General features: G+C 44.1%; 1 protein-coding gene across 1 annotated transcript in view; it reads left to right on the top strand.

The window, feature by feature from the left end:
* UBE2E1 (ubiquitin conjugating enzyme E2E 1) overlaps window positions 1-25,210 on the top strand; it is a 79,838-nt gene extending 54,628 nt beyond the window's left edge. Inside the window, exons 4-6 of the mRNA XM_015421231.1 lie at window positions 13,481-13,613; window positions 23,206-23,353; window positions 24,328-25,210. Coding sequence (XP_015276717.1) covers window positions 13,481-13,613; window positions 23,206-23,353; window positions 24,328-24,425 — 379 coding nt within the window. The 3' untranslated portion in view covers window positions 24,426-25,210. The remainder of the gene's footprint in view (window positions 1-13,480; window positions 13,614-23,205; window positions 23,354-24,327) is intronic.

Below are 25,210 nucleotides of genomic sequence, written 5' to 3'. Positions count from 1 at the left end.
GCAAAGGCAGACTTGCACATTCATACAAATTTCAAAGGTGGTTTTGTGTTGAGTATTTTCTTTTGTAAAAAAAAAAAATTACATCCTTTTGTAATGAAAAGAGAAAAAAGAATCACTGTTGCTACATATGAAAATACAAGTTTCCAGAATTGAATAAAAAAGCCATCACTAGGGAATGATGAGCCCCTTAGGGAACAGCACTGCTTGATATTTTTTTTTCATTTCAGAGCCAATACTAAATGGATTAATTTCTCCTGAATCATTTGACCAGGACTTGCTTCTGAATTGAAGTGATTATTGCCAGACTAAGTAGAGCTTCACTACACTCTTGAGAATAATCCAGCATCCTTCGGACCTCCTCAGCAAAAGGGGCTGTGTTTCTGAGCTTTTAAGGCTGCAATCCCATGCATTCTTGTACAAGATTAAGCCCTGTTCAACAAAGTGGAATTTACTTCTGAGTAAACATATACTGGTTTGCACAGTGTGAGCAGAGTTATGTATAGTTCTGTTTAGGATTGCACTCTTAGAAATAGAACCGTGCATCAAAACAACTGCACATGTGTGAGCATGCGCAGTTCGGCCAGGAGCCTCGGATGCGCCGGCAGAAGGACGCGCCGGCGATCCCACGGCCGCGCTTACCTTTCTGGTAAATCCACCTCTAGGGGTGGTTCTTTTTTGCAGCGGGTTTTCGGCCTGAAAGGCTGGATCGGGGACGGGTGCGCGCCGCTTCCCAGATGTTGCGGTGAGATCGCGCCCGTTTGCTGCACCCCCGATCCGTCCCTCTCCCGGCCCAAAACCTTCCGTGTGACCGGGGCCACTGTTTATCTGTTTGAACCTCAGATATCATAACTAAAAAGAGATTTGAATTATAATCCAGTTCACAGTATACAATACAATGGAATTTTCTGTATATAGCAAGGGTCCTCAACCTGTTTGAGCCCACAGGCACCTTTTGAATTCTGTCGCAGCATGGCGGGCACCATCACAAAATGGCTGCTGCAGGAGGTGGAGCCAGTCACAAAATGGCTCCTGCAGCTTACCTTCAAGAAAACAGTGGATATCCTTGTGCTGTGGTGGCGACTGCCACCAAAATAATGCTTTTAAATATCTTCACAGACAATCAGTTCTTCAGTGGCCAGTCAGAAGCCTTGTTGGGCAAAAGCCCCCACCTAGCCCTGCCCACTTTCTTACATTACTTGGCAGGCTCCAGGAAAGTTGTTGGTAGGTGCCATGGGTGCCACATTGGGGACCCCTGGTATATAGTAGTACCATCTTCCTAAACCTCGCCCTCTACACCCCTGCCTGCAGAGGTGAGGCAGGTGGCAGCTACAGACAGGGCATTTTCAATGGTGGCACCGTGCCTTTGGAATGCCCTTCCCCTTGAGGCTTGCCTGGCCCCTACTTTACTGTCCATTAGGTGCCATGTGAAGACACTGCTTTCAGTTGAGGGGGGGTCCATCTTTTAAAGCCATTGTATGGCCTAAGGACTGTTTTATAAATGTTGGTTTAGGATGCTGAGTGATGGTTTACATTGCTTTTACGGGTGGCTATATTATTTTTACAATAGTATTTTAACCAGGCCTCTCAAGAAGTGGCATATGCATTTTCTAAATAAATAAGTAGCACTACCTGTTTGGAGAAGTTTACATGATTTATTTTAACCATCTTTACAACACCCTTATAAGAGAGTCTAGTACTAATGTTGCTATATCAGGAAGTTTGAAGCCAGTGTGCTATAGCGATTACAGGGTTCAGCTAGGATTGGAAGACTTCGATCCCAATCCCCATTCACCCATTGGAGCATCCTGTGTGAGCCTGAGCCAGTCGCACTTTCTCTTCCTAACCTACCTTAGAGGATTGTTGTGAGGATAAATCGAGGTCTGGATGGGAAAACCGCCCACACCATTTTGAGTTCCTTTGGGACAGGGTGGGATAAAAATGTGCTAAATGGATAGTATGGTTTCAAATGCTAGCTTAGGGAAGCGTCCAGATACATGTTAACCCTGGTTAATGTCAGTGAGCCCTGACCTGGATAGCTCAGGCTAGACCACTCTCATCAGATCTGGGAAGCTAAGCAGGGCTGGCCCTGGCTAGTATTTGGATAGGACACCTCCAAGGGATAGCAGGGTCATGACACGGAGTCAGAAAATGGCAAACCACCTCTGATCATGTCACCATAGATCAGTTGTGACTGGATGGATGGATGTTTCAGCTTCACTGATATCTATACATAGCAGTGAAGCTGAAACATCTAAGCTTGGTTGAGTTAATGGGGAGATTTGGGGAGGGTAAGGAAGGATATGATCTTGCTGCCATGGTCCCTATTCTTTATCTCATACTTAAGGACCGGTGAGTGTGCTACCCCTCAGGTTCAGTGCACAGACGTCCCATAAGGTTCATAGGGATGTTGACATTTGGACTGGATTCTCTGGCTTGGAAATCTTTTTCTTTTTAGTCTATCGGTGCTTCCTATGCAAACATCTAGTTTAGTGTTTCTGAAGCAGGGCCACGTGGCCCTCTTAGGAGAATGAGCTACAAATCTTGGGTCGGCATTCAGAACTTCAGGTGGCGTTTGGGATTTTTGGCAGCTTCTGAGAGCCCAGAGAAGGAGAGTTGTTTTATGTCACCTTATACTAGATTTCTCATGTGGACCCTTGGAAAAAAATGGTGTGCGGCAAAAGGGAAGCAATCCTAGTATTCCAGAATTGGCTGAGGGCCATCAGCACAAAGGTCTCATTGAATGTGTGCCCAAGATCTGTGTGTGATATGCATATATCATAAAGATACTTGTATAAATAAAGTTTCTGTTTTTATATACTGTTCCATTTTTGTTTTTTACTTGTGGCTGGGAGGAGTGACATTTGATGATGACGTGGCATGCTTGTTGGGCAGTGTTTTTATTCATTTATTTTAAGTGTTTCTGTGTTGCTTGTCTGTGATATACTCAGCGTAGTGAATTCAATAACCATTGACTGAGTTGTTCAGTGATGTTATATTTACAAGTGAAGACCTGCAAGAAGCTTGAGGGGTGGTTATCCCATTCCTCATACCTTTGTTTCCTCCTCCCCCCCTACCTCTCTCACATTCTTTCTCCCTTCTGCCTCCCCTTTTACTCTCTATCTCTCCTCCATGCATGTTACTTCCTCTCTCTTTCTGCCCCATAACTCTCCCAGCCTCCTGCCTGCTCCCCCCCCACAGCAACAGCAGTGGTGGTGGTGGTGCTCCCAGCCACCCACCTGCTTCCTCTCTCCCCACAGCTGCAGTGGCAGCCCTCTATGCTACAAGGAAGAGGCAACTTAGGAATGCAGCAAAGGCATTTGCACATAGTACTCCTGCAGTGCACATCGGGGGCACCTGGGGGGGCAGGGAGATTTTCCTGCGCACGTGGGGCAATGCCCAGGTGTGAAGAAAAATCTGAAAACTGTAAAAAAAATATAGGAGGGATATTTAAATCCCCTCAAAAAGTAACAGAGTGCCCCCTGCGCATGCGCAGGGAAGGCTCAACCTGGAGTTGGCAGCCCTATTTCCTTCTCACCCAACAGCCAACATACCTTTATCTGCCTCTCTGTCTTCAGCCTTTTGTTTCCACCCCCTCCCTCACAGCCTCTAGCTAGGAAAATTACAGTCTTTCTCCACAGTGGGGACAAAAGCAGCTTACATTATTCTCTCTTCCTTTTTATCTGCACAACAACCGTGTGAGGTTGGTTTGGCTGAAAGTGTGTGACTGGTCCAAAATCACCCAGTCAGCATCCACTGCAAAATGGGGATCTGAACCTGGGTCTTGCAGACCCTGCTTTGAAGCTCTAACTGCTGCACCACACTGGCTTTCAGTGGATGGCCACTGTTGAATAGTAGCAAGCAAGCAGACCGACTTGAGTCATGCAAGTCAGTTGGCACCAAGTCTTCCAAAGGTTGCTGCCACGCCTAGGGTTGCCAGCCTTCAGGTGGGACCTGGAGATCCCCCATAATTACAACTGAACTCCAGACATCTGCCCCCCTGGAGCAAATGGATCCTTTGGAGGTTGGACTCTGTGGCATGCTGAGGCCTCTACCCTCCCCAAACCCTGCACTCCTCAGGCCATGACAGAATCTCCAGGAATTTCCCAACCTGGAGGTGGCAACTCTAGCTAGGCTTGGCCCTAATGAGTTCTCCCTCAAAGGCCAAAACAGGGCTGGAAAGGGCTCTCCCCCTGCCTTTTACTGATAGAGCCAAGCTTGGAATGCTGTGGTTGCCTAACAACAGTCACTGAGGGAATCAATTGATTAGAGCTCGAATGCAATGACTTGGCAACAGTGATTGGTCACCTTGAGATTGGATTACTGTAATGCCCTGTACATGGGGCTGCCGTTGTCTCAGATCTGGAAGCTGCAGCTAGTGCAGAATGCTGCAGTGAGGCTGTTGTTGTGTCTTCCTGTATGGGAACACATCCAGCCCGCCCTAAAAGCACTGCACTGGCTGCCTATAGCATACTGGATCCGGTTCAAGGTGCTGGTTATCACCTTTAAAGCCCTTTATAGCCAAGGACCTGCATACCTGAGGGACTGCCTTTCCAAATCTACACGGGTTTCCGAACTGGCAACCTTCCCCCCCCCCATTGCCTGCCAGTGGCCGGGGGGGGGGACCTGGCAACCCCAGACTGCTGCCAGGCTTAGGGTTGCCAACCTCCAAGTGGGACCTGGAGACCCCCCAGAATTACAACTGAACTCTAGTCAGCAGAGATCTGTCTCCCTGGAAAAAATAGCTGCTTTGGAGGGTGGACTCTGTGGCATTATATCCAGCTGAGGCTTCTCCCTTCCCCCAACCCAGCCCTCCTTAGACATCACCACAAAATCTCTAGGAATTTCCCAGCTTGGCACTGGCAACCCTTTTCAGGCCTGGCCCCAAGGCTCCCTCCCTGAAAGGCCAAAAGACACTGGGAAAGGGCCATTCCCCCTTCCCCTGCCTTTTACTGACAGAACCAGTTAGAAGCCCCCCCCTCCAAAAAAATTCTAATCTCTCACCGTTGGTGCCTGGAGTAGATCCCTACAGAGGCCCTTTCAAAAGGTATTGAGGGGAATTCATCCCTTCCTGAGGTTTTAAAAAACTTTTTGGATTTTTGTGCAAACCTGGGGACCGCCCCACGTGTGCACAAAACTCTCCCTCCCCCCCCAAGTGCCCCCTCTGTGCTGATTTAGATATCCACACAGAGGGGGCTACTTCGGTATTAGATATATAGATGGATCAATAACAACTCAAGTTAAACTCTAGTATGTGGCTAGTTGTGGAACCACAGGCTTGAAGGCGCTTCAAGTGTTGCTTTGTCCACTCCCAAGGACTCTCTTCTGCATGTGTGGGTATGCTGCATGTTCTGTTTCATCTATCTTGGGTGGAAACTCAGAAAAGGAATGACATGATCTTGTGTGTGGTCAGAGCAGTCTTTATATGCAAGGTAGAGAACTGACTGCTAAGGCCACATTCAAATACCAGCCCACTCTATCAGCATCATCCTACAGAGAGTCGTTACCTTCTAAGTCCATTGAAGCCAATGAGTTTAGAAAGGTGTAATTCTGTTGAGGATTGCACTGTAAGACACATTATTGTAATACAGCAAGTCAGTAAACCGTGCAGCTGTACAGTGTAGTGGACAAAGCATGTGATGTTTAAAGGCAGCAACAGTAGCAACCTACAGTATACTAGATCTTCAGTCCCTTTTGTTATGCAGTTGATTTAAGCCCATAAAGATTATTGGCTTTTCACTTCTCCATTTTCCATGTAATGGTCATTAAGGAGATTTCTTTAAATGCCAACAATAAACACTTTTTCTTTCATTGCTGTTGACTGGATTGTGAAATTTGGAAGGGTTTACTCGTTTTTCCCCCTTTTACTGTGGTTTCTGTTAACAGTTAATTTGGAAACAGCTGTAATGTATATTTGCTGTAATGTGTAGTCTTAATTGTAGAAAAAGGCATTACATGACAGGCATTCAGCTGTGGCTTCAAAACCTGTTTATGGAGAACCTTGTCCCATTTTATAGAAGGGATAATTTTAGTAGTAGATGCTATCTTGTCTGCTCTGCTTCCTCTCATGGACTGTTTTTAGATGCCACAGCCTAAGGGAGCCACAACTTCCCATCAGGCGGGAGAGCCAGCTGAATGAGACCGAGGCGGAGCATCTGCTCCTCCCCTTTTTGCAGGAACTTGGAGCTGAGTTTTGATTGGAGGCATAAAACAAAAGGGATTTGGCCCCTGGTTCTTAACCTGTGGCTTGCCGCCTGCAGCGTGGTGTACCAGAGGAACCAGTGCCAGCCTGGGATACCCTTGTGACTCACCCGCCTTTTTTTAGATTGTACTGGGAGCCTGGGGGGGGGGGTTGTTTTATTTATTTAAATGTTTATACCTCACCTTTCCTATTGGTGCAAGACAGCTTTCAGTAATAATTAAAACAGTATGAGTCAAAACCAAAATAAAATAACAAATCCCAAATACTGCTTTCCCCACCCCACCCCCCAATTTATGCCTGCTGTCTATGAAGAACAACATGCCATCAAGTCACAACCGACTCATGGTGACCCCATCCATGGGGTGTTCCAGGCAAGAGACAGACAGAGGTGGTTTGCCATTGCCTTCCTCCACCTAGCAACCCCAGTTTTCCTTGGTGGTCTCATCCAAGTACTGACCATGACCAACCTTCTTAGCTCCCAAGCTCTGAGAAGCCTAGATAAAGCTGGGGTGTGGGGGTTGCTCTGCCTGTCAAAAACCGTTGAAGATCTCCTCCAAGAAGGGAACTTCCCCCACCTCTTCCCATAAGATTCATAGAGCTAGTTTGGTGTAGTGGTTAAGAGCGGTGGACCATAATCTGGAGAACTGGGTTTGATTCCCCACTCCTCCACACGCAGCCAGCTGGGTGACCCTTGGTCAGTCACAGCTCTCTCGGAGCTCTCTCAGCCCCACCTACCTCACAGAGCGTCTGTTGTGGGGAGAGGAAGAGAAGGAGATTATAAGTGGCTCCAAGACTCCTTCGGGTAGTGAAGGGCTGGGTATAAAACCAACTCTTCTTCTTCTTCTCTTCTGCAAGCCCATTCCACATGGGAGCCATGATAGAAAAAGCCTGGGCTCTTGTTGATGCCGAGTGGGCCACCGTAAACTGGAGAAGAGCCAGCAAGTGGTAGCCTAAAGTCCATAGCTGGTGCACAGGAACATACGGCAGGAGACAGGCCTTCAAATACGTTGTATATTGTTGTAAATTACATTGTGCTTGTGTGCATATTTCATTTTGTAAGCCGTTTTGAGTCCCCACTGTTAGAGGAAAGTGAAGTTAATGCTATTTAAACAAATAAATGTCATTTCTCTTACGTGTGAAAGGTTTTTCTGTTTCAGCAGCTCCCTTGGTCCAGGAAGATATATCTGGGAGTAGTTGTGCTATATGCAATACAGCATAAAGAACTGTCGGCTGTCATAAAATCAGCCCAGAGGAATTTGATGCTGAGTGGGTGGGTGGCTATCTTAGATGTTATGATATTTCTGAATCTACTTGTGTTTTTTTTTAAGTATAAAACCAGACAACCCTCTCCCCAGCCTTTGCCCCTACCTCCTTGCTGCTTCAAGGCATTTCACCCCTGGCCAATTCATCAATTTAGTTAATCTTGACACCGAAGAACAGCACGGAGCTGTAGGTAATGAAAGCGGGCAAAACGTTGCTCCGTTCTGTGTTCTGCTTGTCACATGATTGATTGGTATGTTACTCTTGGGCTGCCAGAGCAAAGCTGCCTAGAGATCTTCTGTTATTGGTAGTGTTTCCCTTTGTTTTTATTCTCCTGCTTGGAGTTTCTCTGCTTAGCCTAAAAATGAGATCCAGTGGGGGGGAGGGGACCTTCTGGATGTTTAATTGCTATTTTCAGGCAATGGTGTTTTAAAGTGAATGACCCAAGGCACTGCCTTGACCCACCTTGGCTGGCCAGATTCCTTACTCGTAGCCTCATTGGAAAGAAAACCTGTTTGTAGAAGTGGAGCAGACACAAAATATGTAACCTCGAACTCTTTTAGGAAGTTAGCCGGTTGTGGCTCATCGTTTGCCAGCATGAAACCTGTTGTGGGAGAAGAGGAACTGGAGAAGGAGTCATGTGGACTGGGTTTTTCTTTTCTCCACCCAGATAACAGAATTTATGCCAGCCAAAACTTCCTGATCTTTCCAGTTTTAAAGGTCAAGGCAGTGGGTAGGGGCTTGCAGCTGAGGCCCAAGTTGTAGTCAGGGCCTGCTGGGCTTCTAATAGCCAGACTGTCTTGAACAAGAGAGGAGCATTACATCTCTAGCAATGATAATTGCACTGGAGGCTGATTAAGTTCCTGAAGGGTAACTTCACACACATACAGAAATAGCACTGACTCTCACTTGGTCAAAAACATGAACAATCTCACAATAGAGAAAAGATATATTAAAGGGGGGGGGAGAATATTTTATGTCTTTTTATATACAAGGGTTGCCAAATCCCTGGTTGAGGCAGGGGTTTCCCCAATTTTGGGGGCTTCAATCTGCCACTGGCCAGCTGGCTATTGTGGGAAGCCCTACCCCTGAACAGCCCCCTCCCGCATCAACGCCTTACCGTCCCCACTCCCAGAAGGCTCCCTCCCACCCCACCCCCACTGGCTGGGTAAGTAGACCTGGCAACCCTATTTTGTACATAAATGTGCTGCCTTCAGTGGAGCTTCCCACCCAAAATTGCAAACTGTACAGCGAAAATCTGACAGCCCCAATAACCCACAATTATTGTTTGTTTTTATTTTTTTTAACATTTGCTTTATTTTTTACAGTTTTCTTTAGATTGGTTGGGTGTTTTGACAGCTTTGTAGATTTGTAACAGTATGGTTCATTCAACCTACTGGTGCATTGTAAAGTTGCATAAAATTTTCTTGTGCATTTATGCAATGTAAATTGCAGAAGTTTATATGAAAAATGTTATTGCAAAGAAATTTGAGCAGGGTTACCTGCAATATCTCACCTGCAATGTCCTTTATATCTCCACTAAAGTTAGCACTATGCTAATGACACCACTAAAAGTTTATTGCTTTTTTATAAGTAGTTTACTGGAGTACCTGTATTCATAATTTCAGTCGTGGTATTGTTGCATGGAGTACATTTATTTACATTTTCTCTTTCATCCTCTCCCTGCATATTTTTTTTTAAAGATTGCAAATGTAATCAGGGAAACTGAAAAGTAAAGGCAAAAATAGACCCTTACCTTTTGATAAATGTTGGCCATCCACCCCACCATATTATTTAACACTTCTAAGAGGTAATTTTAATACTCTGACACATAGATAACCAGTACTCCCATTTTACTGGTGTGGAGCTAAGGGTATCTAAGACAACTTCTAAATTTATGGCTGGGTAAGGCTTTGAACCCATAGGTCCCTATCTACTGTCTGTCTGTTATTTATATGTTACAGATGTGGAATGTTATGTTTTTTAATAGCTACAGTAGATGGTCTCCTCCTTGGAAGCATACATAACAAACATGCACTGACAACTCTAATTTGGATAGAAGAGATTATTGAATGTGCTTCTGTCACTGGCTTTTTTCACTTGGCAGCCATTGGCTTATAAAACTAGAAGGAAAATACAGTTGGTTCAGAGAAAACAGACCATATTTAGGGACAGTCATTTGCACGACAAGTGTCCCAGTTGACAACTTTACCATTCACATTGCAGCAATAAATTGGTATTAACAAACGGCAAGTACTTGTTCCACACCGTATTTCCATTGTAAAAGAATTACCTAACTGCAGCTTGAGGTAATGATAGTATTTTAGCAGGTTGGCAATCCCATTTAGAACAGTTCCTTGGACGGGTGGCTAAGAGTACTCAAGAGAGCCCTTTCTCAATAAGTTTGCACAGTTAGACTGGTATCTGTCAGGGGCGATCATGCAAATAAAGTAACGTTACAGCCCATTTCACCTCCAGTAGATTAAGAGAGAGAGGCATTCAAATATATGGATTGGTATGGGATGCAGAGAAATAATTAGTCAGGAGACAGGGAGTGTTATGAGCCTTTGGGGCAGATGGGACCGGAGACTCCTTAGAGTATTCCTGTTCCGAGCTTAATTTTCCTGTCTGAAGCTTTGATGGAAGGGGATGTCTTTTAGCTCAACTAAGGTATTTGACTTTTTTGTACTATTTTCCAAAAATATATGCAGCTGTAATTCATCCTCTTTTGTCCAGCATGTTTCACATTTCCTCTGTTCAAATAATCTACTTTTACTCATTTTCTGCCTACCTGTGATAATTAGATGGCTCCATCTGCTGTACTTTTGTGTCAGATTCCTAGAAATGGTCTTTCTAAAAAGATTCAACTAGCAAACATGATTTTGTATATGATTATTGCACAGCTTAAGCAGGACTGCTAAGACTTCTGTTTGCCACTGAGATGAAGTGTCCTTTTGTGGAATGTGGTAGCATTGCCCAGTTTGAAGAGGTTTGGGATATTTTGGCACTGGATCAACATATCTTGCATTAGAAGGAATGTTTATATTTCCTTTTGCTCTCTTGAAGAAAAATGGAGAAGTGTCTTTCTATGAAGTGACATTATAAAGATAGATGTTAATAATTCCCCACTACACCACTCTGAAGGTCCATGTTGTAATGTTGGTGCTATAAGTTGAAAGCAAAATAGTGCAGAAAAGGCATTGCCTGTTATAGGACCAAACAGCAACGAAGGGTATTTCTGATCCCCATATTTCTGAGTCCACATATCCCCCTCATGGGGGGGACAATAATGTGTTCTGGGGACTGAACCCTGCTGCAGACTTAATTCCCAGGTGCACAAGGGCGGGCCCGTAGCCCCCAGAGGCCTATGAGTGACACCCCCTCCCTAATCTGCCCTGCCTCCTCCCTGCTGTCATCGGTGGATGCCCCAGGCAGCCCTTGGGAGCAGTCGCCGTGCCACTGCCCGGAGAGCAGCCAGGAGCAACATGCACCTGCAACACAGATGCCTGGTTGGCCAGAGAGCTCGCTCGGTTTGCCCCCCCCCCCCGGGCATTGGATGCCATGGCCCCTGGAGCTGTGGCCTGGCTGGTCCTCCTGATGATCCTCTGAGTCCGCCTCCGCCTGAGTGCCAAGGGATAGAGGCTTGGCTGTGACCTGGCTTGTCCTCCTGAAGGCCAGCTCCATGGGAGCACAAGGTGACCAGGTGGGCGGGCACATAGCCATCAGGGGGGGGACTTGTCTCCAGGGCAAGAGAAGGAGCAGCAGTGCCCCCCCCATCTTCACCCCCCCACACAGAAAATTGCCTAGCTACGGGGCTGCACATGGTCCACTTCTGATCAAGACTATAGCAACTGGGGAGAAGGGGCTTCATTTCCCCAACCTGAAATGGCCATAGGGAGCAGCTATTTGCCCTTTAGGGAACCATACATGTATGGATGGCTAAATATATGTTTCCCCAAATGGGCAAACATCAACTCCCAGGGTAAGGGGAAAAGGCAGGCAGAAGGGAGGTTTAAGTCATGGTCCTGAACCAAATTGGGCCTGCACATGCCTGGGAGGTACATTACCTGCAGGGAACTCTCAGCACACATCTAATCAAAAGACCTTACGGTGGCCATGTGGACTTTGTAGCACATAGATTGGCCCTAAATTGACAAGCAGGCAAGTTCAGTGTTAATCCGAACAGCGAACTGAGGTCAGTTATATCATTTTTACACGCAAACACCCTTTTCCACATCTTTCTCTCCTAAGCTGTAAACCAACACTGAAGTTACTAACGAGGCAGAGGAGATCATAATTCTCTGGTTCCCACAGGTGTCCAACAAGAGTAGCCATTTATCTGTTTAGCCACATTCATACTGGCTGGGTAGGAAAGACAGAGGAAGGGGAGAGTAGCATGAGTCACATGTGTGTGGTTGCTTGGCAGGCAAAGAGGCCTTTCCAAATGCTTTATGTTAATCTGGAAGCAGTATAGGATGCTTAATGGGTTACCTAGCATCACACCCACAAGTCTTCTGATGATTTTCTACCATTCGTTTTTCCAGAAACCCTTCCAAATGCATTAAACAAAAATGTGACTGGGAACTACAAAGGTTGCAACTATGCCTTAATTTTAAAGTGGGTGAGAAGTGATCTGCATAGGGTTGTTAGTCCCTCCTGGCAACCCATGGGGGATGGGAGGGGTTACGAGGAGAAAGAGAAAGGCCTAGGCCTTGTTGCCGGTGTCACATAGGAAGTAACATCATCATGCCAGTGGCATTCAGGCAACACTCTGGTATTTGGGCAAAAACTCTATGGTAAAACCAGCTTCTACCATAAAGTTTTTGCCCAAATGCCACAGCATCTCCCAGATGTCACTAGTGTGATGATGTCACTTCCTGTGTGATGCTGACAATGAGGCTTAGGCCTTCTCCTTTGACCTGGTAAATTCCCTCTACCATCTGATTGGTGGCACCAGGGCACCCGTGCCTCCACCAGGGGTCTGGCGAATCTAAATCTGCAGCTTCCCCCCAGCTCTTTGACCCCGTGCAATATATTCCAAATGCCAACTTTCTTATGAGCACATTGTGTCCACTTATGAGCACATTGTGTCCATTAGTTGTCAGGTGTCAGTCTCTGCTTTACAGACTTAATTCTATGTGATGTTGTGGTGGACTGTCAAGGGTTAATGCCTAACAAAGTCTGAGAATCTTTGAGTGACAGGCTGTTCAAATGGAATTCTGTTAAGAGAGTCAGTTATGGAATGCCAGTTGGGAGCTGACAGTTGAAGAAGACTCAGAAGCACTGACTGTGGACTGGGAAGGAGGCTGAGTGAATGGATCAAGCAAAAAAAAAGGGGTGGAAATAGCTTCTAGTAAAGAGAAGTGATCCCTGCCCCCTTAAGAAGGAAAATAGCTTCTAGAAAAGAGGTGTGATCCCTGGTTTGTGTATAAAGGGTGATTTGGGGAACTTGGTTGTATGTTCCTGCCTTCTAAACTTAACATCTCGGTAAAACTCAGAAACCTATGCTTGAGTGTTTAAGCAGAAACAGAAAAGAAAGCCTCGCTCCTCAAAGTTTTAGAGACCTTGTTGAATAGCAGAAACACTTACGTGTTGGCAACAAATTTTCTGGTGTTTGTGTGAATACAAAGTTACCTCAGTTTTATTATTTGTTCACCTCATACATCCTACACCTGATTCCACCTGACCTTTTATCCTTCAAGTTAAATAAAACATTTTGTTTAGTTTGAACTTTCAAAAGCCTCTCGTGTGCCATTTGTAAAGCAGAATATAAGAAGGTGATTTTGTCTCTTCCTTCAGTTACCTTGGACAGGCCAGCATCTATATACAAAGCAACTGGGTGGGACAGCCATAGACAAACAAATAAGAAGAAAATAAAGGGGCTGCTCAGCAAGAAAGAAGACAGAAGGGAAAATCCTGCATGTAAGGGAGGGAAGAGGGTGAGATCATCATAGATGTGCTATATGAAGTTCATAGTAAAATCATTGCAATAATCTCTCCTTTTTCCCTTTTAATTCTCAGTGCTGGCCCCAAAGGTGATAATATCTATGAGTGGAGATCAACTATTTTAGGACCTCCAGGTTCTGTTTATGAAGGTGGAGTTTTCTTCCTTGACATCACATTTACACCAGAATATCCCTTCAAGCCTCCAAAGGTAAGAAATGTTCCACGCAAATAATTAGGTTTTTTCCACAAGTGTGTGTGTGTGTGTAAAGTACATGAGTTCCTCTAGTGATCTCATGCTTTCTCTTTCTGTGAATGTATTCAAAATCCAGTGGGTGAATGTCATAAGTGTAGCTGGGGCTTTCCATTGTTAGCTTTGGAATCAGTTTTTCTCACATCCAACAGTGGCATCCAGTAGATACACAGGTTTCTGCACCAGGACTTCTATATTTTTTGCCACCTGCTGACACATGAGCACAAGGATGGCATCTCACATAAGAGATGGTAGCTTCATGGGAGTAGAGAGTGCCAGTGCTAATGTACAGAAGGAGAGTTTTAGTGCATATTGTGTTAGGGTGGGTGTTCACTAGATTTTGGGGATTGCTACCATGGCTTCAAACATTTTGTCTCTCTCCCTCCCCCCTCACCCCCCACATACATTTTTGATTGAAGTGGCAGAACATCCCAACAGTTAGAGAGAACTCGAAAGCTCTTGTAATATTGAACAATTTCTCTGTTTGGAACTTACCTGTGCACCATCACAACTACTTGCAACCTTTATTTCAGTACAGGTGTTTGCATTTATGATATATGGGATAATTTCAACACTGAGGAAGGTCCATGGTTTAGAGAGCTGGTTTATAAAGTAGCTCATCATTGCTAAAGTTTGTATAACCTTTTTGTTTGAGTTTTACATGAGTTGAATTTGCTGGATGCTTTTCTGGTAACCCACTGCTCTTCAGTTTAATGCCATAACTATTTAATACCCTCTTGTCATTGAGAGTGATGATTAAGTAAACAGTGATTAATAGAATTCACCCATCGTGTAGAACATGACTTTCTCACTTCCCCCTTCTGCTGCAGTCCAGTGAGCCATCTGAAATTCTGTTCCTGATGGTCAGAATAACCTCAGGGTCAGCGGGGGGGGGTATATGTGTCTGCATCTGGAAGAATGTGTCTGCATATGACACAGATGTGTGCATCTGGCAGAAACAGCTGACCCTTCTCCCACAAATGGAGGTGCATTTCCATCAGAGTAATCATGTGGCTGGACATGTGTCAATGAGTTTTGACCAGGGGTTCAATAGAGGATGACAGCTGTTTTATGTGCTTGAGGAAGAGGATTTCTTTGTGGAGTGGCTGCATTTTGTTTTCAGTATTATTACTCTGCTTGGCTGGGAAAGATGGGTGTAGCCTGTAGACAACAGTTGGCTTTACCTACATTCCAGACTTACCCAAGAAGTTTTTAAATTTATTTTTCGCACCCATTGAGGCCTAATACATAGTCTCTACAATCTTGCTCACTAACATTTTCTACCTCTTGGAAAAATGAAATTGCTATGATTCCAGCAGCTTTGCTGGGCAAAGGTCCAGTTTCACAGTTTGAATCAGACAAGTGCTATTGGACACGTTATTTACAAATATTAGCAATAACTTGTGACTTTTTTTTTAGTATCTTGCAGGCTTTTTAATTCACATATGTACCTTTCAAATATGTGTCATTTATTTTACAAGATTGATTTTTACAATGTGCTTTTTCAAAAAACCTTTTGAGTTTATGTGCTGATTTTTTTCTTTTGACCTGTTATTTACAACAGCGCAACAAAGAGCACTTAAATAACATGCATCATTTATTTGAATCCCAGCAGTTTCACTGCCTGGTCAATGAAACATGGAATGAATTCATTTGAGAAAGAAAAACTAACTTGGAGAAAGGCTTTTAAAATCTTAGTGAATCTGAATTTGTGAATGTCTGGTTATGTCATATGAGCAGCAAAATATTGGTTGCAAACAAACAAGGGAAACCTTCCATCAGACGCCAACTCGTCTTGAGGTTTAAATGAAAATACATGGACTAGTTTTTGAGTTTATCTCTTCCCCACAAAATTGAATTAGAATCCCAGGTTTGTGCGGAAGAAACAGGCTCCATGAGAGAGAAACAAGCCAGGTTCATGCCAGTCATGAACAAACCTGTTTGTGACATCTGACCACAGCCAGTGGAGTGATTTGTGTGCTATATTCAGAACAATCAAATCATTTCATTATTTTCTACGCAGGGCTTCAGGCTTCTACTGTATCATACCTGAAATGCTGGCTTTTGAAACTGTGACTTACGTGGGAGTTTACGTGCCTCTTTTTAACAAAATTCCAAGGAAGTTACAAACATTTTAAAAAACCAAGACAGAAAAAAGTTCTGAAAGAGTGGTTTTAACACCCCCCGTTTTAAGTATGGTTATAATGTGCTAAGGGGAAACTGATCTACGCTAAGTGATCTTCAATATGCACCTAGAGTCCCATTGACTTAAATACAAGTTTTTCTTAATGTGGAGTTCAGAAGCTATACAAGTTCTCCGCATTCTAATGCCCTAGGAGACATCAGTATAGACTGCTCTCCTAAAAAAATGCTTTAATTTTCATATTTCTGCAGAAAAAGCCTAGGCCTTTAAAAACGATTTGGGTATTCATTTTATTAATGACTGAAACAGTTCAACAAGATGTAAAGTCCCTGGAACGGAGGACTGTGTGTACATACCTTTCTGCTGAACTTGGCCATCACAGCTCTGATACAGGAAAAATAACAGCAGTTTGCTAGTTGTGGGGAAACACAGAGAGACTGCACACATGAAAGAGAAGGAATGGCAATCCCATCGCAACAGGCAGCACACCCTTGTCCTGAACTCTTGAGAATGACAGGATCTCTGAAACAGACTAGCTACGAAGAAGGATAGGCCTGTCTAGTGAGTTGGCTGATGCTGGTCTATTTTCAGAATGCAAATTGCTGCAAGCGCTCTTGCATCATACTCTGCCGCACACAGTTCGGCAGATACTTTTTGTGACTGATCATGACAGCGAAGAAGCTGTGGGTGCAGATATCTTCTGTCATCTGAACAGGGAGAGTGCCTCCTCCGTTCTTTCTTACGATGATTTCTCCCCTTTGCCTGATGATGAGCCACGGGACAGTACTTTTGCAGCCTACTAAACCTCACTTAGCCCTGACCTGAGTAGCCCAGGCTAGCCTGGTCTCATCAGATCTTGGAAGCTAAGCAGGGTTAACCCTGGTTAATATTTGGATGGGAGACCACCAAGGAAGTCTGGGGTCACTATGCAGAGGCGATATGCAGACGATACCACTCTGATGGCAGAAAGTGAAGAGGACCTCAAGAGCCTCTTGCTCAGGGTAAAAGAGGAGAGCGCAAAAGTGGGCTTGAAGCTCAACATCAAAAAAACTAAGATCATGGCATCCGGCCCCATCACTCCTTGGCAAATAGAAGGGGAAGCTGTGGAAGTAGTGACAGACTTCACGTTCCTGGGATCCCAGATCACTGCAGACTGTGACAGTAGTCATGAAATTAAAAGACGCCTGCTCCTTGGGAGGAAAGCGATGGGGAACCTAAACAGCATGATAAAAAGTAGAGACATCACCCTGCCAACAAAAGTCCGCATGGTCAAAGCAATGGTATTCCCAGTAGTCATGTATGGCTGCGAGAGTTGGACTATAAGGAAGGCCGAGCGCCGAAGAATAGATTCTTTTGAACTATGGTGCTGGAGAAGACTCTTGAGAGTGTCTTGGACTGCAAGAAGATCAAACCAGTCAAAAAAAAAAAATACAATACCTTTATTGGCATAAAATATCAAATACACATGCAGCAGAGCCTCAAGATAGGCTGGAGGGGTATCACATTCCGAATTGCCTTAAGATGAGCCTCTCCTCCTAGTTACCTCATAAACAAAATTTGCTACAGGTTCCAGAATTTCTATATTATGCGAAGACAATAAAGAACTAATTTTATGCTCATCAGATTGGCCCAAAAGGGGGTGCAACACAGGTTCAATATAAACAACACGGATGTCATAGTGTAATTTACAGTGCAATAGCACATGTCCAATGGATTCAATTTCCCCCATCCCACAGGGGCACAATCTATCTTTATAGGGAATTTTCTTGAACCTTCCCGATAGAACAGCTGAGGGAAGGACGTCGAACCGTGCTAGCATGAAAGCCCTACGAAGATGGGGCTGAATCAGTTTTGCCAGGTATCCTGAGGAAATGTGGCTAAAAGAAAGTCCCATACTCATGGGAGAGCAATGTCTGTGCGCCAGTCTTCTCAGATCTTGCACCTCTATATCAAGGAGTCTTTGTTTGAGTAAGGCAAAAGCCTTCTGCTCAGACAAAAGTACCAAGTCATCAAAACTAAAGCCGATTATAGAAATTTTTTTCTCTATATTAATCAACCAAGTCGATAGATGGGATTCAGTTAACATGTGCACCACAAGACTGTTTGGGCCACATCTAAAATGAAGGCGCAGCCAAAATTTGAAGGTTATGGTCCATGCCATCGTAATTAACCGTCTTTGGGTTGTCTCCAGGCACATAGCTGCATATGGTACGCAAGCTGGTAGCCCCAAGATTTTCTTCAGGAACTTAGATTGAACACGTTCTACAGCTTCATTACAAGCCGAGACCCAAATTGGGATACCATAAAGCAGTTTGGCGGGTATTTTGTGGTTGAATACTTTAAGAGCAGTGGGAATATATTGATGTCCTTTGGTGTAAAAGAAACGGGCAATAGCAAGGGCGTTGTTAGTTGATGACTTAACTGCTTCTTTAATATGTGTAGCCCAGCTGTTAGTATAATTGAAATAGATGCCCAGGTATGTATGGCATTTGACTTGTTCGATTTTTCCCCCCTGTATAATCCACTTAATGGGCTTCCAACTTTTCTCGAACACAATGATTTTGGATTTATCGAAGTTCAGGGACAACTTGTTCTTATTGCAATAAGCAAGAGCTTGAGCAAGCATCCTTTTCATCCCCATTTCTGAGAGCGAGAGCAGGACAGCATCGTCCGCATACAAAAGTAACGGGACATGTCTCTCACCCAGTTTAGGGCAATGGCCATCAATACTCCTCAAAAAAAAATGATTTAAACCAGTAGTACTCACTCTGCAGCTCATGGCAATGGCCCATTTGCCATTACCGTCAACCAAAAAAAGACCCATTTACTTCCACTCCTGGTGTACTGCATGCAGCCCCTCAGAAAGGCTCGCTGCTTACCCATTCCTCCAGTGGCAGCTGTTTCAAGGTGGGAAACAGCTGCCAACCACAAGCCCCACCAGGCCATTTTCCTGAAACATGGTAGAGATGCTGCACTGTGGGGCAGTGCTCAGAAGAACAAGTGGCCTGTCAGTGTGAGTCACTGAGAGAGCATGGCTGCTTTAGAAGAGAAGATTGGATTTATACCCCGCCCTTCACCCGGAGTCTCAGAGCGGCTTACAAACTCCTTTTCCTTCCCCTCGCCACAAGACACCCTGTGAGGTAGGTGGGGCTGAGAGAGCTCTTTCCAGAACAGGTCTTGACAGAACTATGGCTTGCCCAAAGTCATCCAGCAGCTGCAAGTGGAGGAGTGGGGAATCAAACCTGGTTCTCCCATATTAGAGTCCACGCACTTAACCACTACACCAAACTGGTAGACTGACGGAGCTTTCCTATCAAAGCCGGAAAACCTGGGGGGGGGGGGTATTCTTTTGTCTTTTTGTCATGTTGCTCTAAACCAGTAACAGAATCCTTGATAGAGAAAAGCAAATTTGGAGGAGGTGGGGCTCGAATGCCAAAAACCCCTATAAAGTTGCACTAATTTTATTCTTGGATGCTCTACATCCAGGATCAAAGTTAGGTTGAAGCCTGTACAAGATAGAAACTTCCTGGACATCTGGCAACCCCATTTGTATCTTATAAAAATAATTTCTGCAGTTAAAAGTTTCAGGTCCAGCCAGATTTCAGAGACATTTCACAGACACACAAAGTCATCTGAGTTATTTGCAAATACCCAATTGTTTCTTGCTATACAGATTTCTAGCAAAATAGGCGGTAAGATGGCTTCATTTACAAGTCTTAGTGTAGTCCTCCTGCTATCAGTGCCTTGTACTTATTTTGTCTTGAATAAAAGCAAAATGGCACACAGTAGCCATAAGGGCACTTCAGACATTTTCCCCCCCCAATATTTTTTTATTGAAGGGCACTTCAGACATGACATGACATGACAACACAGTAGCCATAAGGGCACTTCAGACATGACATGACGCTGCATTTTGCATATTTGCATTTCCATCTGTGTACACGTGTGCAGTCACAAAAGTTGTTCTATCATCTTTGTAGGTGTGAGCAGTGTACTGTGAAAGCACAGACTCAAGGCTCTTGGGTCAGAACGGCAGTCTAAGGGTGAATATGTGTAATAGTGTGCCCACTGGCCCCTTTTTTTAAAAAAGCTGTTTTGGGAAGAGGAGGGCAAGGGAGTGAGATGGGGTCTTAATTCCACTCCAGATTGCCTACTGCAGGATTCAGATTTATAAGGAAAGTATGGATTTGTGGAGTACTGTTACCTCTGGTCATGACTAAGAGGCACACATACCGACACAGTTGGCGAGGGGATGCGGCACAGAGTCCTCCCATTTCCGCCTGTATAGACAGTCATGCGGATGTTACACTCCAGTCAGGGGGAAAGGCATGAAATGTGGTAAAAACATAAACCTTTATTTCTTAAAAACACCAAGCGTGAACTGCAACACATTCAGAACTAAAACCACTTCAGGCAAGGAGTCTGCTTCTTCCCTCCCTTTTCACAGAGTGCCCCTAGGTTGTATCCCAAAGAGACAGTGACATATAAATAATCAAACACAACATTTGCGGCAGCTATTACTACCTTTTTCACAGGCACAGAAAGGTGAGTCGTCTTCCCACCGACCCATTCCTGCACCTCTTACCTGTTATCTTCATCCCTTCCCACTTGCAGCAGCTGGCCAGCCTCCCGGGTTAAGCAGATTCTGCCAGTGATCACCTCAGCGGCAGAAATCAGCTGAGTGCACTGAGTCAAATCTATCCTCTGACATACCAGCACTCAGGTGATGCCTAGGTATCCACTGGGGTTCAGTTTGACATACATACAAACACACACTTTTCTCCATAAGAGCAGGGTCCCTTTCATGAGACCTCTGCTGCCTGACCTTCCAGTCCCTGTTGTCCTCCCCATGTGCTTTGACTCACTTCAGAAGTAGGATATAACACCCTGCTCTGAGCCCCTGGAGCAACACTGGGATAAAAATATAACTAAATAAATGAGAAGCTAGCCTTTTGAGGTTAAAGGTTATTAATTTCTGTTTCTTGATAAAAGAGCTGGCCAGACAAAACAGGTGCAGAGCAGTCTAAGCTGTGCCATTCGTCTGCAGCTTTTAAGTACGGGTAGAAGTAATGGCAGATTGCTGCCGCCAGAATCCCTTACAATTTTAAAACCTTCCATATGAATTTGGTGTAATATAACCAGTTGACACAGGAGGGCAGTAGTCTGCCATAAATGTAGAAAGCCAGACTTATTGGTTTCTGTTAACTATTCTAATTAGTTGTAAAGGAAGAATAATAGTTCTCACATGAGTAATAAAATTATTAGAACAGTAATAGCTCCATAAATTATACCAAGTAGGAAATTAAAACATGAAATTTAACTTCTCTATTTGCTGTAGAGCTCAATAATTACTTTAGCAGAGATACATGTGGGCAGCAGTAATATTTTAGATTTCAGTAAAGAAGGGTAAAAGATTCAGTTAAGATACAGACGCCTGGTCTGTTTTTGAGGGTATTTGCAAAACTGTTGTATTTTTAGAGCTTTTGTCTACTTTTAAACCTTGTGATAATTCTGTTATCAACACAAGATGGTCACTGCTCTTTGGGGAAAAAGGGGAGACTTTATACATAGGCCCATTTAACAGTTTGTAACATTGGCTAATAGTCTAAACATGTAATCTCTCGATCCAATAAACAGGGTGGGCTAGCCAAAGTTATCGGTACTTCCAAGCAGTGTTCCCACTAAGCTGAGTTTTTTAGCCTCTGGCTCACAGATTCTTGTCTTAGCTCAGGAAGGATGGCTCCAGAGCAAACTAATTTATGGAGTAGCCAAATCGCTCACTCACAACTTTAATGCCAGTAGCTCACAAAGTTGAATTTTGCTCACAAGACTCCACAGCTTAGAGGGAGCGCAAGGCACATACATCCTAGAGGCCAAGCAGGGATTGCTATACTCCTGCCCTAAATTGTCAGTGAGCTTCCTTACATGAGCAGGGATTGCTATACTCCTGCCCTAAATGGTGTTACTTCACATCAGCTGTGATTGTCAGTGAGCTTCCTTACATATCTCCCTTATCACTAGGAAGCAACATTTCCTTTGCTTTGACAGGCTCCCAATGGCCAAGCATGTTCTGGTAAAGAGGAGATGTTCACCTCTGAGGTGGCTTGCCAAAAATTAAGTTCTTGGGGGAACCAAAGTTGTGCAACTTGACTTCCGGTTTTGTCAAAGAGTGTACCAAAGATCCATGTGGTATCAGGCAATCTGAAGCAGGGCTAGTAGATACTCGAAACAGACCTTCTTATAGACCACCATGACTGCGGAATTTTCCATGATCACGTGTTCTCGTTGGTCAGTGAACTTCAATCCAGCACCAGTTTTATGAATAAACGTTACTGTGAATTGTGAAGTGCACAGAGACAGATCAGCCCTTCTCTTTTTAAAAAAGAGTCATGGACTTCATGTACTGCCTGGTCAACACACAAGTTTTCCCCCTGTGGGCCAAATACCCACATATATATATTGCATAGGGAACAACATTAGTAGGGATCACGTGATAGTCCTTAATCTGAATCTCCATTTTCTGTAATAGAGGGCCATTTGATGGCTGCCTGATGCAGAATAAAGCATCTGCTCTTCACTGGGGACAAGAAAATTCTGAATACACACAGATGTTTCTTCCCTCCCCCCAATGCAGTGGTGGAAGTAAAAGCAAAGGAGGAATGGGAGGATAGCTCCCTGTACTGTGAAGGATTTTGTGCACTAGTTTTAATTAATTCATTTCAGACCTTATATGAACCTGCAGTGGAGTAAAGACAGACTTTTTCTTGTGTGTGCCATCTGCTTAAGCCTTTAGTACAACTTTTGATAGGCTTGATAAACGAATCCCTTTTAAACTATTCCAAATTTAAACTTATTCTGCTGTTGTATGCTTTAAGACACCCTTTATCTCCTTCAGCTGGTCTGAGTGTTCTTTTTAAACCATGACATTTTGAACTGGACTTACTATATCTCACTGTTGTGACCTAACCAATGCCTACTGGAGTAGTGATCTTTCTTTTGATGTCCTTGGGCTGTGTACAGATTATAGGTTTCACAAAGACTTAAGGATGCCAGCATTACCAGCAGAACATGCATGCATTCTCTCCCCCCCCAATTCTGACATGGCCTCAGGCAGACTTCTGCAAAGAGAGAGAATGTATGTGTTTAAGCTGGAATCTGTAGCAGGAGAGAGAGAAAATAATGCCATGCTACAGCAAACAGCAGTGATTTGGAGGCTGTACAACAGTTTTTGTCCATATAGAAGCTCAGACATAATCAAAGGAGACCATTTGTTAAAGTGAGAAGTGCTGAAGCTTTAGCTCTGTTTAGGAAGTCTCACAGGGAAGCTGCTTAAGTCGGGGTCAGTTTTGACTTGAACTGAGGCTGCAGCTACTACCTCTTTTGTGTGTTTCTTTTTTTCTCTTGTAGGTCACCTTTCGAACAAGAATCTATCACTGTAATATTAACAGCCAAGGAGTGATCTGCTTGGACATTTTAAAAGACAACTGGAGTCCAGCATTAACCATTTCTAAAGTTCTTCTTTCCATCTGCTCACTTCTCACAGACTGCAACCCTGGTAAGGCTCCCAAAACAGGGGAAAGGGGTGAGGGTGATTGTGATGCTTCAGGCTGCATTAGTGCCCTCCTTGTCCATATGACCTGCAGGACTGGTTTGTGTTAGACCAGTGCGGACCTCTGTTCTCATCGTTTTGCTTACGGAGGCAGACATGTCAGTATCTCGTGGAAGAAAAGAAAAGGAGCTTGATGCAAAAGGCTGAGTGACATCATTCTTCTGTAACCTCTCAAGGCATATTTTTAATGGGATAACCATAGTTCCTAAGATCACAACGATATGCAAAAACCTCTGCATGGCCAAAACCCCCCTTTCCAGCTGCTTCTTGTTCTTCCCATCATTTCTCCATCTTAATCAAGTGCCGTACCACTATAACCCCTCAAATGCCCCATTTTTGCCTCCCAACACCCCACAAGCCCCCTCACCCAGGCTCGTGATTCTGAGAACATCTTGCTAGGGCGCCCTGTAGGTGGCACTGTCACCTCCTGCTCATGCCAAAAGCCTATTCTCAACGTGTGGCAAAGGTAGATAGTACAGTGTGCAGACAAATGTAAATCAGAGCAGAAAGTCAACAGACATTCCAAAGAAGTGAATCTGTGCATGTTTACGTATTCTGTAGCCTAAGAAGCAAGAAATAGAACCTGAAAAGCCTTGATGAATCACATGCGTAAAATAACCAGAAGTGTGAGCACTGGTTTCTCTTTGAGGGCATACCTGTTTCACTTCCTTTTTTCCAAATGAGTTGACAGAACAGCATTAATAGCCCAAGCTTATGCACATTTAACTTAGAAGCCCAGTCCCATTATACATAAAATGGGGGTGTGCTTAAATACGCAAGGGTTTGCCACCTAAAAGTTTCTTGGAAAGTGCTAAACTTGGAGTCTCTGTTGTATCAGACCTCATTTCTGGCCATCTCCCTCCCCTTGCCTCAACATCTCCTGCCCTACAACTAATGGGAATGTCTGGGTTTTTTTGCAGCTGACCCCCTGGTTGGAAGCATTGCAACTCAATATATGACTAACAGAGCAGAGCATGACAGAATGGCCAGACAGTGGACCAAGAGATACGCTACATAAACTGGATTTTGTCAAACCCTTGGGTGAAAATCGTCTGTGATGGAAAGAGCTGCTTATGATTTTGAAGGGGTGGGCCAGGGAAGGGGAGAAACTGATAAAAGAGTAGGGTATTTCTATAACAGATTTTATTCAGTCTTTTATTTCCTAAGATTTTGTTGTTGTAACTTAAGGTATCTTGCTACAGTAGACAGCTAGAATTGGGAATAGCATATTTTAAGACTGTCATTAGTTCAGCAATAGTAGCTCTGCTATAGCACCAAGAAGAATGTAAACTACTTTGACAATTGGAGGGGTGGGCGGGAGAGGGTGTTTGGTTACTTGTGATAGGTAAAAATTAAAACAGCTTAATTTTGTACAGGTACATATATTTGGCATTTATGTAAAAGTTCCTTCAAGAAGATTCGCGATGTGCTTCTTCTTTTTTTACGTTTGGTTTTATTTTGTATAAAGATGTCGGGAATATTTGCCTCCCCCATGGGAGCCAAGTTTGGGAGAGTCTGGTATTTAACAGAACCTTTTAAGACTGCTGTCTCATGGATACGGAATATGAAGGTGTGGCAGTGTGTTGCCTCACCTAGGATAGGGGAAGTAGTTCATGTATTAATTTTTCTATGCCAAGTTACCTTTGTGAAAATAAAGGTTTTAATTGGGACTTACTTAGAGCAACCTGTAGTGAAATACCTTAAGCTGTTTAACTGTAAAGCGTGGAATAGGAGTCACTCAGTGGATTGGTTGTATGTTGTGGGCTACCTAAGTCTACATTTGTTACTGTGCTAATAAAAATA

The sequence above is a fragment of the Gekko japonicus genome, unplaced genomic scaffold (assembly GCF_001447785.1).
Source record: "Gekko japonicus isolate JY-2015 unplaced genomic scaffold, Gekko_japonicus_V1.1 scaffold351, whole genome shotgun sequence".
Lineage (NCBI taxonomy): Eukaryota > Metazoa > Chordata > Lepidosauria > Squamata > Gekkonidae > Gekko > Gekko japonicus.
This window is presented reverse-complemented; position numbering and strand designations above follow the sequence as displayed.